Here is a 17,954-nt window from a genome sequence, read left to right as displayed (position 1 = left end):
AGTTTCTCTTGGCCCTGTAGCACCGAGTATTTTCCCCCGATGGCAATTAATTTTCCCTCGAAAACGAAAAAGTCAAGCCCCAGGTGAACTTGACTTAGCCCAGGATCTTTTCAATGGCTAGAAACTCCCCTAATTTAGAGCAATTGTTTATGACTTCATTGATCAACTGCAGAGTCGTTATGTTGTTCACTGTTATTATTTAATGTTTCAGCGCTTGAATTGTGATCTGTTTTTTGATGTTCAAAAATACATGGAATGTTTCTATTTTACGATGAAGAAAAAACTGTAGCGATTGGTGACAGTGGAGTCGCGTAATGCGTCACACGGAATTAAATTTAAATTTAACGCCTCGCTACCCTGCGTAGGACAAATGAAAATGAACGGATTGTATTAATTGCTATTCACTCGCTGCCTGGGTTAGGGCAGACTGATGCGATGTTTCAGTGCGAGGTGTCCCTCGCCATCGCGAGCGACGCTGTCGCTGTCCTTTGGGGGAGTGGGTGTGACTACTGAATGCGCCTGCGCCGACTGCTCCCATGACGTATGACGAAAGAAAAGCCCGAGCTCTGCTACGACCGGCGTCCAGGCGGATTACAGGCGAGGCGAGGATGAGGAGAAGGGAGGCAAGGAAAACATAAAAAGAAAAGAAAAAGGACTTGTCAAGAAAGAAGAGTACTGATGCCACGAAAACTAAAGCCAGGGAAAAGAAGATTTATTTTCAGAGTAAATATTGTACATTAATACGAAGGAACCCCCAAAAACTATGAATGCCCAGCGCGTAGTGTCGTTACCTGTTCGATTGTAAGAGGTGACAGTTAGATATTACAGTTTGCCATTGCCGGGCAGAGCTGCTACTTTATTGCACACTAAGAGTGCAAACGTCATGGATCACAGATCAGAAAACACAACTGGCTAGACCTTCAGTAGATCAACTGAGGTTTGATAAGAAAAAAAATTGAAATAAAGACGGCCAGGAAGGTGTCGAGAAGAATGGATTTTAGCGCACTTCGGAATCTCATCAGCAGATATGTAAGTAGGGTAGGACCTGTGCTGTTTCACTCAGCCGCTGTTTTCATTCCAACTTGTTGGTCCGAATGCTTTGAGGCAGACTTAGGAACCCCCCCACAGACTTATCGCACCTCTTGGGGTACAGGGGGTTACGATTTCCATTACACGTTTACTTCTGTGTTAAATAATTCCTGTATGGATGTTAAATAGTGTCTGATTTTCTTGGAAAGGATTCAAAAGACGGAGAGGTTACTTTGTTGTCATGAATGCAGAAAGACTGACCCACGGATAATGAAACAATGCCTGGTACTTTCTGTAAACCTTCATGTAGTGTGCTGATCCTTATCAAATCCTGCGTGAGTTTATGGAAATATACGTCCCCTCTGTTGAAACTTTAGACCAGTCAAGTATCGCGAACAAGTGTCCGAAAACGAGCATATCGCGCCTATTAAGCAGTATGTTCAGTTTGTCCTTTTCCAGACAGTCGTGTAATTTATACCTGCTATCTATCGCTTTAACATTATATAAATTGCGATAAAAATATCTTTTTAAAATACAGAGGTGTTGTTTTATTAATTTTAGAATTACACCCATTTTCCATAACAAAATTCAGTATGTCTTTCAAAGTGGGATGAACACTGACACTTGTGTAAATTCTTTTGTGGGTTATTTAGGTAAAATAATACAATTGGATAAGAACAAACACAAAAACCTGAATAAATGTATGTATATCACATTGTCTGGTACAAGTTTAGATGTATGTTACTGGATATACTGTAGGTAGTACGTTGGAGTCTCACGCATATGAAAATCTGATTTATTGAATAGAGAAACACTCGGTTATTTACTTCTGACAAATAAACCCAGTATTTGAATATAACTTAACAACTTTAATTTTAACAAGCAACACAGACAAGCCGTTTCAAACTTAGTGTTTTAATTATGCTTTGGAAAGAAGAAACAGAAGCAGAAGAGATTCAGACACCAGGAGCGGAAATACAATATATAATATGGGTAAGCAGGGTAATGTACAAAATCAGAGCGAAACCAAGTGTGACGCCATCGTGGGCACGTGTTGATTAAACTCACAATAAGCCAAATGCTGTCGTTATGCATTTTCCTCAAAACAGCTGCCGTACACTCGTCCTTAGCCCATCCCTTTACTTTGAACGAACGTTTTACGAAATCGATATGTTGCAATATGTTGTAATAATAATTGTGCGTCTCCCTCACGCATTTAAACGCGAATGGATGGAAGGATGGATAAAACCGACGCTCTGATCTTTCCCAGCTATTGTGGCAGTTCACATTTCCATTATAGCGATGAAATCTAGCATCCAAAAACGTGTTTTTCTTTTAAAAAATATACAATAAGGGATAAAAGTTTTGAAATCTACTATTATATATCAGGTTTGCGTTGGTACTTTACAGTGAAATGTGTTACTGTGTGAAAGGAGATTAAAGATAAAATGAACAGATAGCATTTATCAGATTGGGTTGGTAAACGGGCAAAATTACGTTATATGTAACTGCGCCGTCCTCCATACGGAGGTAAGAAAGGGTGCGTAGGGTAGCACAGCCGAAGGCCAGGGTTTCCCGTGTTGATACCTGCGTTTTTCTTCACAATGATATGTTGGCAGACGGCCCAAAAGCAAGGTTGTTTTGCAGTCAGCATGACAATAACTGTTGATGAGTGAACATGCTAGAGAGATTACGTGCTAATAAACAGACGTGGTAAGGAGAGTACTCGGGAAAAGTCTCTAGGTGAATTTTACTCTTTAAATTGAATAGTTTGCATCAGATGAACAGATGCTCCTTACAAAAAATTGTCTTTATCGACCCACAGTGATGACAAACTAGAATTGTGTTTGCAGAGAAACATTTATATTCATCTGAAGTGAAAGTCAAATATAAATGAAGTCATGTTGTCACAAAACTATTGTTTACTCATCAGTAGAAAGTTTAGAGATTCCAAGTAAAAGGACATTTTTTTGTTCTAAAGATCCCAAAAGACCCTATTTTCCCAGCGTTTAGTGTAGAATAGAGCAGATCCTGAAGCAGGAGATAAACAGCTCGAATACAGTGCCCAGTGTCCTCGTGCTGGGATCTCAGTGTGCCGAGCGGGATCGACGCCACACAGCAGAAGGAGGACTGAGGACGCGGCACGAGATGCTTGAAATAAAGGTCCACTCTGGGATGGAAGCAGTGCGGGGCTAATTTCAGTCGTGTTTGGAAGGAGATTCTGTGGATTTGTGCGTGTAGCCTGGGAGATCTCCGCGCCATGGGGAGGAGTGAGATGGAAGAGAGACACACTGGGCCGGGCCGGGCCGGGCGTGCTGTGGGTTAGGTTTCAGTTTCATTTACCATTTTTATTTTTGTGTTGTTTTTTTTTGGTTTCTTGGCATGTTTATATTAAGAAAAGTCATTGGAGCATTTCAAAGCAGAGCTGAGATTGTTAAACATCACTGGTGGGTCCATCCTACTTCCAGACCCTTTAATTCCCCAACCCCTTCCTGCTTTGAATCATCACAACATAAACAGTATTGAAGTCATGTGGAGGCGACACAACCAAGTTACAATGTTTCAAAAATAAAAAGTAACTGCTTTGGCAAACTTTCCCAGCTCTGATGTTGTCTACAGTTAATTAAAAAGATCTTTCAGAAGTAAACTTTGTGTATCCAAGGATACATGGACTTGATATTCCACTGCATGCAGCTGTTTCTGCCACCAGTCAGCTGTGCTGGAGTAAAAAAATATGAATACTTGTGGCGTCGTGTAGATCTATCGCAGAGGACCTTCACTTATTTAGAGATTGACTTTTCCAACTCATAGGACACCGATCAAGCATATTTAACCCAAAATAAATTTAGTCTGAAATTTATTGTTCATTAAAGTGCTGCACTCATAATCCTCCCTTTAGGTACAACCAAAGTTAATAAATCTGTTATTTTTTCCATAGCCAATGGGACCTCTGTGGCAGCCAAACATTGCAAGGTCCCTTAATGTGAATTATGTGAAGGTCAGGAGATGTGAATTTTCTTCAGAATAGTATCTCCAGTCCTGTAACCCTGGAATGTCAACCAGATGAAAGAGGTGCTTGCATTCCTCTTGTGCAGTTTCATCCATCTAATGCACAGAAAAAAAAACGCATTCGTCCCTTTAAACAGCTACAGTTGAATCTGATATCCTAACCCGCCTCTCTTTGGGTCCTACATCGGAGTACAGAGGCCGACTGTTTGTATAGCTGTACTGGGAAAGACATAGTGAATGTCGGTGACCTCATATCCTGAACGGTTCATATTTAATGCACGCTTTCCCTCATCTGCCTGGCTGCTCTTTACTGAGTCTCCTGCAGTTTGGCCCTGAGCGCTGGAGGTGCTGAAAGCGCATGGCACGACTATCCTGCCACGTCTCTGATCTCATTAACAACGTTCAAGCTGTCTACAGTACATGGTTCCCCCAGGACCTCCAGTCGCAGTCTTTCCTTGAAAAAAAAAAAAAGGATGTAATTTACTGGGGAAGAAATTAAAAACAAACAAAATCACAAAATTAGCAATGGTATAAAAAGCCGATCCAAAATGGTATAATCTACATATAACCAGGAAGGAACAGCTCTACTGAGAAAATAACAACCTGGGGTTTGGATGCATACTGTCCAGCAGGTGGCATAGTGGTTAAGCTGCACTTTTAACAATGCAGTTGAATGGTGCATTTTCAAGCAAGGGGCTTTGCTTAGGTTAATCCACTTGTAGGGATGAGCGGTGTTGCTAAAACGGGGAAATGACCAGCTTGACTGGTGCTTGGCTGTCTCTGATTGAATAAGATTGCCATGATTGGTGCCACACTGGAGTGGAGGCTGTCCAGTGGAGGTTGGGGGGGGTGGGGTGCACTCGATGTCACAAAGGAGTAAAGATGGCAGCTTGTCCTCCTCCCATCCCCCATTGTCTCCACCCAGTCACGACGCTTCTGTTAGAGCGAGGTCGCCATGGAAACCATCATGGAAACGCGTCTCCATTTGCTCTGCAGATGTGAAGAGGAGGGCCGTCGTTTCCCTGGTGTTCTTCTCTTCCTGAATGATTTTACATTCCGAACGATTAAAAACTGAAGCGCCGTTGTCCAAAAAAGGCATGGAGGTGCTATTAAAATCACCCTCATTTATTATGTTAAATAGTTTGAAAGAGGACACCATTTAAGGCCCGTTGAGGTAACGTGTTTTGGCTGGTATGTAACAGCATTGTGATAAGCTCTGGTTCCTAGACGTAACTCCATGCCTGGCTCAGTCTTGAGCTGGGTAACCTCCTCTGAATTCACCATGTTGAAACGTATGGCTCTCTGAATACTGTGGGGTGCGACGGCGCCCCCTATCCCTGCCTGATCCTTTGCTGTGCTTTCATAGAGTCAGCTTAGCGGCTGCATTACTGGCTAATCTCCAGGATTACGGCAGCGTTGCCTGTGTGCTGGCTGCCCCCCCCCTGCTTCTTACATGCCCAGAGGTGCTGGCTGTCATCGTTCAGATATTCCCATTACACCGTCCTCGGTCCCACACTGGTAAAAACCAGGTTTGTGGTGGATGGTGATTTTTTTCACTAAGCAGTTGTTTCTTTGGATCAATTATGAAGTATTCATAATGGAAACACAACATATATAACAAATACTGGCTAAGAAAATGAGTGTAGATGGGATCACTATGCCTTGCATTCATTTCCTGGCTCAATCCCAATGGGAAACAGGCAAGTAATTAATGGAAAGTGGGTTGAACCAGGCAATGACTGGCGGCTTATGATAATACTACTGGCAGTAGGTTCATGCACGCTAATACTCCCATCACTGGAAGATGTGTCTTGCTGATTTTAGGTTATTAATAATTATTGCAACGGTGATTTCACATGCTGATCCTTATCTGAACTATGGGTCTCATCTATTGCATCCATTTTCACTTTTGTGCTGTGCCTGATGAGAATTGTTGTGATTGTAGAGATAATATCAACGACAGAGATTGCAGGAGAAGGCTTTTGTGGGGAAGAAGAGGTCTAGGGAAATGTAGAATTGAATTCTTCTCATATGGGGCTTCCAAGAAATTCCTTTTCTGAAGTCAAAAGGATGGGCTTTAATAACAATCTCAGATTTAAGAGTTCCAGGGGACCTCTGTCGTAGTATCTCAAAAGGCAGCCACTCTACTCGCTGGCCCACGAGTTGTATAATAACAGAAATGTGAGTTTTATTTACAACAAGAAAATTGCTGTCTCATAAAATATTTTTTATGTAGCATTTGACAGGAATTGCTGCGTAGATGGTTATATTATGAGCACCCTGATCATCATAAAGAATCATTTTTTTTTCTCAAAGCAAACAGCTTTGGTGAGTACCTTTGATATCAGAAGCATTTAAGCTATCATGGCCAATAATGAAAACTGTATTGTAAGAGAGAAAAGCACAGACATTTAAAATGTACTAGAATTCCTTAGAAAACGCCTTTTCTAAATATATTTATAAAAAATAATTAAGGTTTTCCAATTTAATTTTAGAGTCTCGTTACTCCACAACCTGAATATTTACAGTGACTGTCTGAGTGGACAAGTGGACTCATTTAACAAAGCATGGATCTAGAAGTCAAGTTATGGTCACGTCATCGATCATTTGCCTGTTTTTGGGCTTTCATATGGTTTTACCACACATATATAAAGTTTTTTTTTCCCTTTGACATACATACTCATGGTGGATTCACATGGAACAAAGCGGCGTTCAATATTTAATGCGATTCTGCGTCGCTCCTGGTCGCTGTGGTAACGACGCAGGCATCTGCACTGCCCGTGCCATGCAGCTGCTGCCGCAGCCTGGCGTGAGTGTCCCCGCGATGCACCAGGACGGTTTAATGGAGCATCAGACTTATGAACTCTGCCCTGGGGTTCCGGTAATGCTGCGTCAGGCAGAGCCATAATTGCCCCTCAGGAATGATGTGCGACTTGAAACTAAGATTAAACAGCAGGAAAGTTCTGAGGTGACCCGCTTGCCCCTGGTTACATCCATAATTTAACCATTAAAGTTCTGCAGAGTTTGAATGCGGTTTTAATGGAAAAAGACTTCAAGCACACAGCCCCTGGCAGGTGGATCGTGTCATTTGAGGCTGTCTGACATTCTGACAGATTACCGATGGTCTCACTGGATGCTCTGTGGTGGCCAGATCTGAAGACCTTTGCAGTGTGGTGGCCAGATTTGAAGACCAGTACAGCCCCCCCCCCCTTAAGATGCCGGTTTTGATCCTTGTGCCTGCCACCTCAGGGATTCAGGTGTGGTGGAAGTAGTCTTACATCTTATGTCTGTCGCATGGTGTGTGGTGTGTGGTGTGTGGAGCGTCCTGATCAAAGACGTTCCTGCAGGTGTTCGTGTTCATCTCCCACCCCCTCCCAACACCATTTGCCACTAACTGTCATTTTTATGAAGACATTTGGAATGCTGCCCCTACCCCAGGCTTCCAGAGGGGCATCCTGAGGCTAAGCTCATAAAACAGAACCAGAGCTCCCACTCCGACAAGGTTCATTGACCCACACTGTGACATGATATCACTGATGTGACGTGCAAATGGACGACAGAAAACCCATCGTGCAGATGTTACAAACAAATTTTTGGTGTGGGTGCCCCGTGCTGCCCTCAGTAAGATACCGCTGTGGGTGCTTGCCCATGTAGCTTATGCCTAAATCTACCAGTGCTTAGGTAGACCATATATCATTACAGATATAAATGATTATTTCAAATGTATTCTTTAGGTAAACCTGTAAATTGCACCATCCTTCTCTTTAACCCTTTTCCTTCACCTTTGCGCCCCCTCCCTGTTGACTTGTTGCATGGTTACTTCCTGCTCTGTCATCCAAGTGGGCAGGGGGTGTGGAACAGTATCAGAACAAGGCCCCTTTCTGGGCTGTGGGTGTGTAGTGACGGGTTCGGGTTCGGGTTCACACGCAGTGCGGCAGATGTCCGGCTCATTACTGTACTCTTAGGAGGTCTTTGGCGGAGCTGGTCCCCTGGGCCTATGGTGCGATTAACAGTGTCCCTGGCTGTCAGGAAAAGGGGGCCGGTTTATGGGTGAGAGGAGCTGCAATGAGGGAGAGACATACATTGCTGTATTTTAAGAAGCGCGTCGGTGGAGAAGGTGAAATCTCTGTGAGCTGCTCCGACAGAAGAGCCCTCGAGAGCATGAGGGCACGGGCACTGGAGGTCACATTCCGCAGCGGTGAATCGATCTTTGGAAATGCATCGGTGTCTTTACACAGAAATGCCGTTATTTATGCTCCGGTCACGCCTTCTGCACGTTGAACACCGGACTGGTTTCCAGGCCTGCCTACGAGGGGCGAACTCGAGCCACCGGGAGTGTGAGGGCACGGAAAGCAAGAGAAAAACTGAAAGGAATTATATTTAGCCCCATCTGGATTAATGCAGATTGCAGTTGGAATGTGCAGTGCCGATCACCAATTTCTTATTGTGTAACCATAGCCTAGAGTGGACAACAGATGTAATGTGCGTCACATAAATATCACATAGCTGTCAATGATCTCTAAGAGAAAGAACACAGTGGACACGCCCTGCAAATTGCTACCCCAGGAAAGTTTGCACAGGAAATTCCCAGCCCTCAGATCTGACCAAAGCACTGGAGCTCAAAATCTCTGAGTTTGGAGCCCGACAGTAAACACTGATATCATCAGCAGTCCGAACTGCAGTTAAGCAGAGCGAAGCTTCATTACCAAATCTCTGCCCTTGTTAAATCGTTATTTGTTAAATGTTAAATTAGGGAAATGGAAGCTCATTTCAGATTTCCAAAAAAAAAAGTATCAGCCTTAGTAAGGTGGGAAGGATTATTTGAGAATCATGTGACTGAGGGTCTTAGAGCTCAGATTAAGGCATGGCGGTTTCAATGGGGCAGGAACAGAAGCCTCACAGGCTTTCCTAAGCTCAGGGGAGGAGAGGCATGTAGGCCCAAGGAGAGTGAAACCAGAGCGGAGGAAAGATGGGAAATCAGGAGTATTTTGGCATTTAAAGGAGCCGGGGGGAGGGCATGCGATCCGGAACGAGGACACGATGCTACGTCAGGTATCGTGCTCGTTACGTTCTCAGATCAAAATGAATTTTATCACCTAAATGAAGGGTGGTATGGATGCTGAATGAATGTGTGAATCTTACCTTGGGCTTAGTGTTTAATATGCATGTGCATTACAGCTGGAAATTCTGAAAATTCAGAGAAGCAAAGGCTGAGCTGTCACTGGGTGGTTGATGATCATGAGGCTCTCTTGCCTTTGGGTTGACGGTGGGAAGGGGGTGGGGGGTGGTGACATCTATCGCTCGCTGAATTGCTCTGGGACATGGTGATTTGGCCGACAGTGAGTCACTGCCTGGTTAGCAGCTACTGGAGGGGAAGCGAGAGACCCTTGCCTACTGGACATGTAGCACAACTATTGAGAAGTTCCTGCAAGTTTAAGTGCATCCTCACTCCACATTCTAGGGTATTCCTGAATTCCTGCTAACCACAGTCTGAAAATGGAAGGAACTTTATGAATTTTTCATCAGGATTCGTATCACGTAGCTGCAAGTGCCAAATGAAAAGGTTGTGGTTTGCTTTGTGTGTTGATCTTTCAGCTTGTAGAAGGGGGTCTTTCCTCCAGGTTGAAGGGAAATCTCTGATCATGCCGGGTGAATATCTCCAGCAATGCTGGATAAAGATTGTAAATATGGTTCATTACTGGCTATTTGTGTAGCATAAAGCAAAACGGTACAACAGGGAACTTGGCTGCCCCGTAATTATTCAGGCTAAGAAACCTGATGAAAAATTTGCTCATTAGCTTAAGAGATAATTATTTTTGTGTACTTTGAAGCTGAGCTTTGATCCTGGATTAAAAAATTAATTCCAACGCAACATACGAAATGGAATGAGTATTTCATGTGAGATATTTAAGGAAGTTAATGCAAAGGATATTTGTTTATTGGACAGCATGACAGCAGGTGTTGTCCATGTTTGTGTCTACAGCAGTTCTGAAAAGCCTGTCACTCTCATCCCACCTCCCTGGATTCTTGAAAGTTCCATGCCGGCCTGGGAACAGGCAGCATAATGTGTCAGCAGCAGACACAGCCTGGAGGGCAAGATTTAATGGGGATCAAGTCTCAGCCCAGTAATTGGCTGTTGGAGTGAGCCAGTTCATTCTGCCCGGTTGGGGGTGGTGCTAAAGTGAGGCTGGAGGTTGCTGTTACAGGACAAGGGTGCCCAGAAGGGGATGTCCAGTCAGCTGACCTTCCGTTTGTCCTAACTGGTCCCATAGTGCTACAGCTGGACCATCCGGCAGATGTGTCAGGTGGCCCAGCTCAACTGACAGGCTGTACAAGCCCCTTGGGCAGAAAACTCATTCAGACATGTTTAACATTACAAGGAGAATTAGGCACTCGGGACACAGATGACTCCTCACATGACTGATCACATGATCACACATCTGATTTTGTAAGGTTTGGGAACTTGTAAGAATGTACATCTATACCAATTACTTATACCATAGACATTGAAAGTGGGTACAATAAGTGAGAAGGGTCTCTGTGTCTCCTGTCTAAAGCGGACCGAGTTCTCCCAGTCTGAGAGGGTGGAAGTGTGTGTCTCGCTCTGGAACAAACAGGCATTTGTTTCTGAAAGTCATGAAGGGGGCATGTGACGGGGAATCCGTTGGAGGGGGCTGATGTGCTTTCTGGAACACTTGGGATTGCTAGTCTTCATTCTTGAAGGATGTTGACGCAGTAGCACCCTGGTCCATATACTACCCCTGTCTTTGGGTCCAGTGATGTAACAGAGCATTGACAACGTTGCCTCGATGCTTCTCCTGTTTCACATTTTTTGGCAAATTTTACTCTGGGTCTATAATGAGCTGCACGGTTAACCTGATTACCTGGACTTCATGTCTGTATATCCCTGTATATACCATTTCAGGGTCACTATATCAATAATTATATAAAAGAAAGATTGAAAAAACATGAAAGACTTCACTTCAAAGGGGAAATCAGAAGAACCCATTCAAGGTCTGGAAACAAAAGCAGGAAGTGCAGGCAGGATGCTGGAAGGGTGAAGCCGGGGAATCGGCATGGATTTCCGAGTCGATCTGCACCGGCGCTACCAAGTCAAAGGGTAGACAAGCCCACCAGGCAGTCAATCACTCAGTTAGCTTGTCCACAGAAGATGCCAGTTTTGAAAAATAAGCTAATTAGCTGACTGTCAGGCGTCTAAACCTAAAAACAGACAGGTTTCTTCTTGTTCTCCAGTGGCCTACACTCCAAGAAGGGCTGTCTGCTAATGGATGAAGGTTAGAGAGAGACACAAACCTAACGTCATGGTAAATTGGGTAGATAGGGCACTAGCGGCACTGGCTCAGAAGTGGAGGGGCATTGGCTGTATGCTCGGATCAGTCCTGCTGCTGCACGCATGTAGAAAAGTACTATAAATTCCCAGCTGTATATGGGAGTGAAGCGGTCAAACGGTTAAATGTACAGGACCTCCAGTGTCGCGCATCAGGTTTATTGTTTAAAGCACTGGAACCAAAGTGTCATAGCACTGACTGATTTCAGACAGCACTGGTGTTATTGTGGCATCTTTCCAGTGAGCAGGAATCGCTCCAGTGAGTTTCCAGTGGTATGGATACATTAAACCACAGACCTATGCACTCCACAAGCAGATAAGGACACCTGTCATGTGGCAAGGGAATAACAATTCAGCATGATACAGTTACCCCTCCTGTCATTCAGCGAATAAGGCCTGCGTGAGAAAAAAAAAAAGCGAGATGGTAGGAGCGAGCCTGAGAAAGGTGAGGACCAGGGGGTGGCAGGGCGTGATGCTCTTTGGCGGGACCCGAACGTCCAGCTGTCTGGACAGGCCGAGTTTACCCGAGGCCAAGTGCTGTGACATGGAGATGTGTTTACAGGGCGAGGGCAGCTGGCGGGCCATTTCAACCAGAGGTGCTGTTTGATCCCCGACACGCTTCGCAGTTCCGCAAACGGCCTGTTGGCTGCATGCCTGAGTGCCTGAGACGCACATAAAACTCTCATCGGGCCGCCCCATAATTTAGTTTCTCGTGGTTTTCCTCAAACACAGAGATGCTCTTTCTAACGGTGCCCGTAAATTTTTGTGCCTTGCCAAATTGCCGGTATTGAATTATTATCGGCAGCTGTTTCTGGATCCACACTCGGTTGCCTGAGGAAATTATAAAGTAGCTTAACTTCCCTCTGGAAAATCTCTGCACGGTACATTCGTGACATGTTTGTGGCAAAGATGCACCACTCCTAATAAAATTAAATCCCCCAGACAGCGGCTTGAGTTGCCTGATCTGGCCACCAGCATCATACAAGTTGGTGGAGAAATGCCAGTGGTGGAGCGGCAGGTCTTCCGGGCCTATGGCAGAACGGCACTGAGGCGGGGCAGGCCGGGCGTGAGCTGGCTGAGCTAATGGCGGGAAGTCGCAGATTATTTATAAAGTCATTCGGGTGACTCAGTCCTCTGAAATCTCTCGGCTGACTCTGTAGTTCTGTTCTGTGCTGCTGTCACTCGAGGCTCTGCCCCAAAAGCGTCCCGTGATACGTCTGTGCAAACCATATTGCCGTGGGAGCTGGCGAGTGACGAATACACATCCCTGAGCTAATGAGACACCTCTCTCGTGTTCAGGTCACAGACCCAACATCACCTGATGAGAGTCTGCATGTTCAGCACCCACAACCTGCACAATCTCCCACCAGCAGTGTGGGCTGTTCCCGTCTCTGGGGATACTACTTGGTTAGGTCTCGTTTGCAAACCTTTCTGGCATCACCTTCTTTGAGCTCTTCTTAGGACCTTGGGGGGGGGGGGGGGGGGGCGGGGGCAGCATTTACTTCACCTTGGCCTTGCTTTTCTTCTTAACCAATGGTCTCTAGGATTTTCAGACGCATAATTGTGAAGCTGCACTCTTAAGATTTGGTTTAATATTCTGCCTGATACAGTAAAGTGTGTGTCCCTCACAGGGCTAAAAGGCTCCTGAGTTCAGGACCCATGCCGTAGCCCACAGGAGAAACTGAGCAGAAGAGTTTTTATCATGTCGCAAGCGAGAGGGTGAGAGCTGGACCTGCGCGGCTGTGTGATGTAAGAGTCATGTAAGGGCAGCAGATGGGAGTCGCACCTTCTCAGGTCCGGGATCAGTCCCCCAGCGAGTCTGACTGTGCGTGTCAGGCAGGGAATAACCGGGTGTGTCTCTGGCTTGGGCTGGTGAATCAGAGGTGGTTCGTTATTCAGTCTGCTAATTGCTGTAATTATGTCGGCCGTGGCTCTTACAATGCCCCCCCACTCTTCTCAAGTGAAACATGTCACCCCGTCGTTTAGCCTGCAGGCAGTGTACTTGCCTGGCGCCATCGCCAAGTGACCATGGAGCAGAGGCTGTAGTCATACCAAAGAACATGGCTAGGTGCTGTTGGCCATCTGATGGTGTATTCCTCGTGGAGTACTGTGACACTCGAGGAGAAACCCCCTGATGAAACCCTTTTGGGTTAATTGCCTTCTGCCCCATGAAAAACGAGCCCCCAAAAAGTCCAAGACGTGAATGTGTTTGTTAGGCTGACTTTGGGACGATAAGGTCAGAGATCTGCGTTCCATCGCAGGTCCTGTAACGGTGGTGCCGTTAAGAACAAAATGCTGCTGGCTTCATTCCCTGTATCCCATGTACTTTTCTGTATAGTACATTATTGAGTTCTTAATTGATTTTGTTGGAGTCTGCGCTTTCATTTCGCCTCAGATGTGTCTCCACGGTTCTCACTCCTGTTGGCCTCCTGGAAGCCATTTCCCCAGAGCTAAAGGAAAATGGCGGAATGCATCTTGTCAGGAAATGAGATCAGCAAATATGTCAAAAGGAAACCTGACAGCTCGTTGATACTATAAGCCATCAGATGAGTATCTATCTGAAATGATTTACATCCAGGGCATCAGAACTGGGGGGAGGGGGGCATATACCCTTTAATATTTCATTTGCTTCCACCCCCCCCCTTCATAAACAGACATTTGTATATAAATTAAGTTGTGTCTCCCCCAAAATCAAACTCTCTCCTACGCTGTTCATTTACATGGGCAGACAGAGTCAAAACCAGTTGTGACAGCAGTCATAGCACTTGTGACAGTTCTAATAATGGTGGCAAGGTCACAGCAGCTGTGGCAGTGACAGAGTGACAGTACAAGTAACGGTGACTAAGTAACAGCGCCTGTGACAGTGACAGAGTGACAGTACAAGTAACGGTGACAAAGTAACAGCGCCTGTGGCAGTGACAGAGTGACAGTACAAGTAACGATGACATAGTAACAGCGCCTGTGGCAGTGACAGAGTGACAGTACAAGTAACGTGACAAAGTAACAGCGCCTGTGGCAGTGACAGAGTGACAGTACAAGTAACGTGACAAAGTAACAGCGCCTGTGGCAGTGACAGAGTGACAGTACAAGTAACGGTGACAAAGTAACAGCGGCTGTGGCAGTGACAGAGTGACAGTACAAGTAACGATGACAAAGTAACAGCGCCTGTGGTAGTGCCAGACATGGTAATGGTGACTAAATGACAGCCTCGATGACAGTGACAGGGTGGCACACGTATACTGACAACAGCTCCCAGTGATAATGGTGAACTGCTGAGAACTTGTTGTTCATTCTCCTCTAACCTCTTGTCAAGATCTCGAGGTTGTGACTGGGCCACCAGGAAATTGTATTAGCCAAGCCAGAGAGCCGCAGTGAACAGATGCAATTACAGGCCCTGCCATCCATTTTTCCTCATTTAACGGGCTGAAGTCCAGCCTGGCGTCACGCTACTCCGCGACAAGTTGGGCTTTTCTCTGCCCAGAAAGGCCATTAGTGGTGCTCATAACTCATTCCTGCTACAACCACTTAGTTAACCTTTCGCCCTTAAGGAAAAGGACTTTGCATCAGTGCCGCGCTCAGCAGAACTACCAGGTCAGTTATTTTTGGCTTGTTATTTGTGGTGATGAAGCCGTGGACCAGCTCAGTGAATGTAAAAGGGTGGCGGGCTGTCGAGAGCTGCTCCGGCACGGGACGTCTGGGCACGCCGTGGCCCGACCCGCTCTTAGCAGCCTTAGCGACGCGCATTGAGCCGCTGACATTGGAAGAGAGCCAAGACTCCCCTGAGCTTCTGCATTATCCAAGTGAATAGGTACAGAGGACAGCGTGTAGCTGAGCATTACTGCAGGTTAAGTAGGTCAATTAATGCCTCTTTTCAAGGAACATGGGCTGGCTGATCACAGACACCTGTGCTTGACTCCTTAAAGGGCATTATGGGATACAGGAGTTACACATGTCCTGTGATATTCGATCCGCAAGTATACGGCAAACTGCGGCGTGCAATACATACTTTTGGGGTGGAGTGGCTTTTGTAGCAGAATGGAGATGGTCACAGTGACTTGCCTTTAATCTGCCAAGCTCACAGACCGTGAATGCACATAGTGGGGCAACCTCTTTTCCTCTTCTCACGCCTGATGGGACTTGTGGCAGATTTCATGGGAACCCTTCTTCCCTTAGTCAGGTTATATGACTGCTGTGTGATGTTATCTTGATAAAGATCCTGTCCCTCTCTTCCTTGGTGGTTCAGATGCCGCTGTGTTACGCTTTCTTGCCAGTAAATCCACAAGTTCAGTGTTTACTAAGAGGGCTCAAGTATGGCACCATGGGGCAGTAAAATGACACAGGAGAATATTCTGCTTTTGTTTGGGGTTACATGCTGGTCTTGGGAAGGGGTCGATAAGTGTGGTCCTTGGGCAACAGCCATCAGCCAGTTCCAGAGCTGAATGTTTTGCTGAAGCCACTTTGGCTATATTTTAACTGAAAGCAGAAGGACATGTTGTCTAAACCTGGACTGTTCATGCTTGGGAACCACATTTGGTTTTAGTACCCAGAATTATCATGAGTTAGCAGGTACACCTTTGTCATATTCATATTATGAAGACTGTATTTTAGGTATTTGCTCATTGGCAATCAGTAAATTAGGTTTTTCAATCTAAAGGAGTCATATTATTGTATGAATTCAGTATGTTAACGACAGACCGATAAGTTACACCTCTGGCCTGGGAGGCTGGTTTCAGAAATAGTTCTTATCTTTTCCTAGTAGCGAGCATCCTGCCTGCTGGTATCATGCTCGTATTTCTCTCAGGACACTGTCAAAGTCAGACACAACGGGATGCTTGTGCAGCCGTGGCTTAGCTTTTTCGTGTATCCGCCATCACCCCATAGCGATCCGACAGAAAAGGTAGCTTTGTTTACCTTCCAGGATATGTCCTGCCTTTTGTTTCCATGGTAATAGCACAGAAGCAGTGGTTTTAATGGATTAAAAAGCAATATTCAGCAACTCCCCCCCCCCCCCCCCCCACCCCAAGCCACAACCCCGGGGTTTGGTTAAAGGAGCCCCAGAGTGCAGGTGAAATGCAATCTCCATCCTGGCACGGGCTGCTAACGGCACTTCGGCTCCTTAGCCTTGTCTCTTGGACCTGCAGATGCTAAAGACCTTCCAGCGTCTCCTATCTTCACTCTCTTGTCATTTTTTGTCATGTCTGCGTTTTCTTCAGCATGTCGTGCAGTCTGGTCCTCTCTTGCTCTTTTCCAAACCGCACATGACAGGTATTTTGTTGGTCTTACGAGCATTACTGGCACATATTGCTTTCTCCTGCGTATGTGGCCCTGGCGTCAGAGGTGTTGATTGAACACTAAATTCACAGCTAGGTACAAACCTTGGATTTGGGTTTGCGGTTCGCCGCAATTTCTGTACAGCAGGGAAAACAGCATTTGTTTTGAAATTATTTATTATTAAACACAAACTCAATTAGGAACCGTAAACCGAAACCAAAGGCAATGTGGCTGTCGACATGTCTGAATAACAGACTGCATCATAATAATCATTATGAACTAAATCTCATGACCGCTGCTACTGTTTTTGTCGTATATCTGTAGCAATAAACACAGCTTTGGCCATAATCATTTTTTTTAGCCCAGTCTGAATTTCCTGCTAAAAGCATCTTAAGTGTCAGAGGGGGACTAATTTGCAGAGGCCGAGCACACATGCGGATGATGTCACCTTGGATGAGTTAGCATGTTTGATAATGTTTACGGCATCATATCCAAGTTCGGTATAACAGAGCCGTCAGACAGTCGTGATCTTATCCAGTACTCTCTCCGGAGTTGGTGTACTTTGTTGGGAAACCAGAATGTCCCCCAACTGCTAATTATGACTGACTGTAACCAACGTTAGCTCACAGCCACAATCACCATGATGTTTTATGAAGAGATGATACTTATTCGTTTCATTGTGTGTACCGAACTGGAATGATGTAACATAGTGCCACACGGTCAATACGTGGACCATTACAGCCCTTCCAGGAACAGCAATCGAGGAACATCAGCGTGGTCATTAATCTTAGAACCGAGGGCAATGGGTCTTAGTGTTTTTTTTTTGTCTTGCTTCCTCGGTCCCATTTCTTGAATTATTCTGTTCTGTCTGCTCCCTTGTACCCTTTTTTTCGGCATGAGGCGGAGCTTGAGAAAGAGCCCCTCCCCCCTTTGACCACAGGTGAAGAGAGCTTGGCACTGGGCTGCTTGGAGAGCAGGCCCCCATTGTCTGTAAGGGTCCGGGGAGGGAGGAGAGCCAAATAAGGAAACACAATGATGATGTTTCTATAAATAAGCAGCACAGTGAGAAATAGCCACTCCGGTCAGATGTGAAATGTAGTATTGATCCCTCCTCCCCCAGGTCTAAAAATACTCTGATTATGGATTCTGACCAAGCACAATTCTGATAGGAAAAAGCATGAACAGAAGTCTCCCACATCACAGATGTTCAGTTCCGAACATGTGACAAAGCAGTAAAGCTAAAACCGAATCAATCCACGAGGTCAGAATCACTCTGAGGAGCAACGCGTCTGTCTGC

The 17,954-nt window shown here is 45.5% G+C and overlaps 1 protein-coding gene across 8 annotated transcripts in view; it reads left to right on the top strand.

The window, feature by feature from the left end:
- Positions 1-539: 539 nt before the first annotated feature.
- The window catches only part of atp11a (ATPase phospholipid transporting 11A), a 50,743-nt gene continuing 33,328 nt past the window's right edge, over positions 540-17,954 (top strand). For 5 of the 8 annotated variants that reach the window (XM_048999226.1, XM_048999227.1, XM_048999230.1 and 2 more), the window contains exon 1: positions 540-1,029. In XM_048999226.1, the coding sequence (XP_048855183.1) occupies positions 991-1,029 (39 nt within the window). In that variant the 5' untranslated portion in view covers positions 540-990. The remainder of the gene's footprint in view (positions 1,030-17,954) is intronic. The other 3 variants (XM_048999225.1, XM_048999224.1, XM_048999231.1) reach the window with 1 other exon arrangement.

The sequence above is a fragment of the Brienomyrus brachyistius genome, unplaced genomic scaffold (assembly GCF_023856365.1).
Source record: "Brienomyrus brachyistius isolate T26 unplaced genomic scaffold, BBRACH_0.4 scaffold44, whole genome shotgun sequence".
Classification (NCBI taxonomy): Eukaryota; Metazoa; Chordata; class Actinopteri; order Osteoglossiformes; family Mormyridae; genus Brienomyrus; species Brienomyrus brachyistius.
The sequence above is the reverse complement of the archived record's forward strand: the minus strand, read 5'-3'. Positions and strand labels throughout refer to the sequence as shown.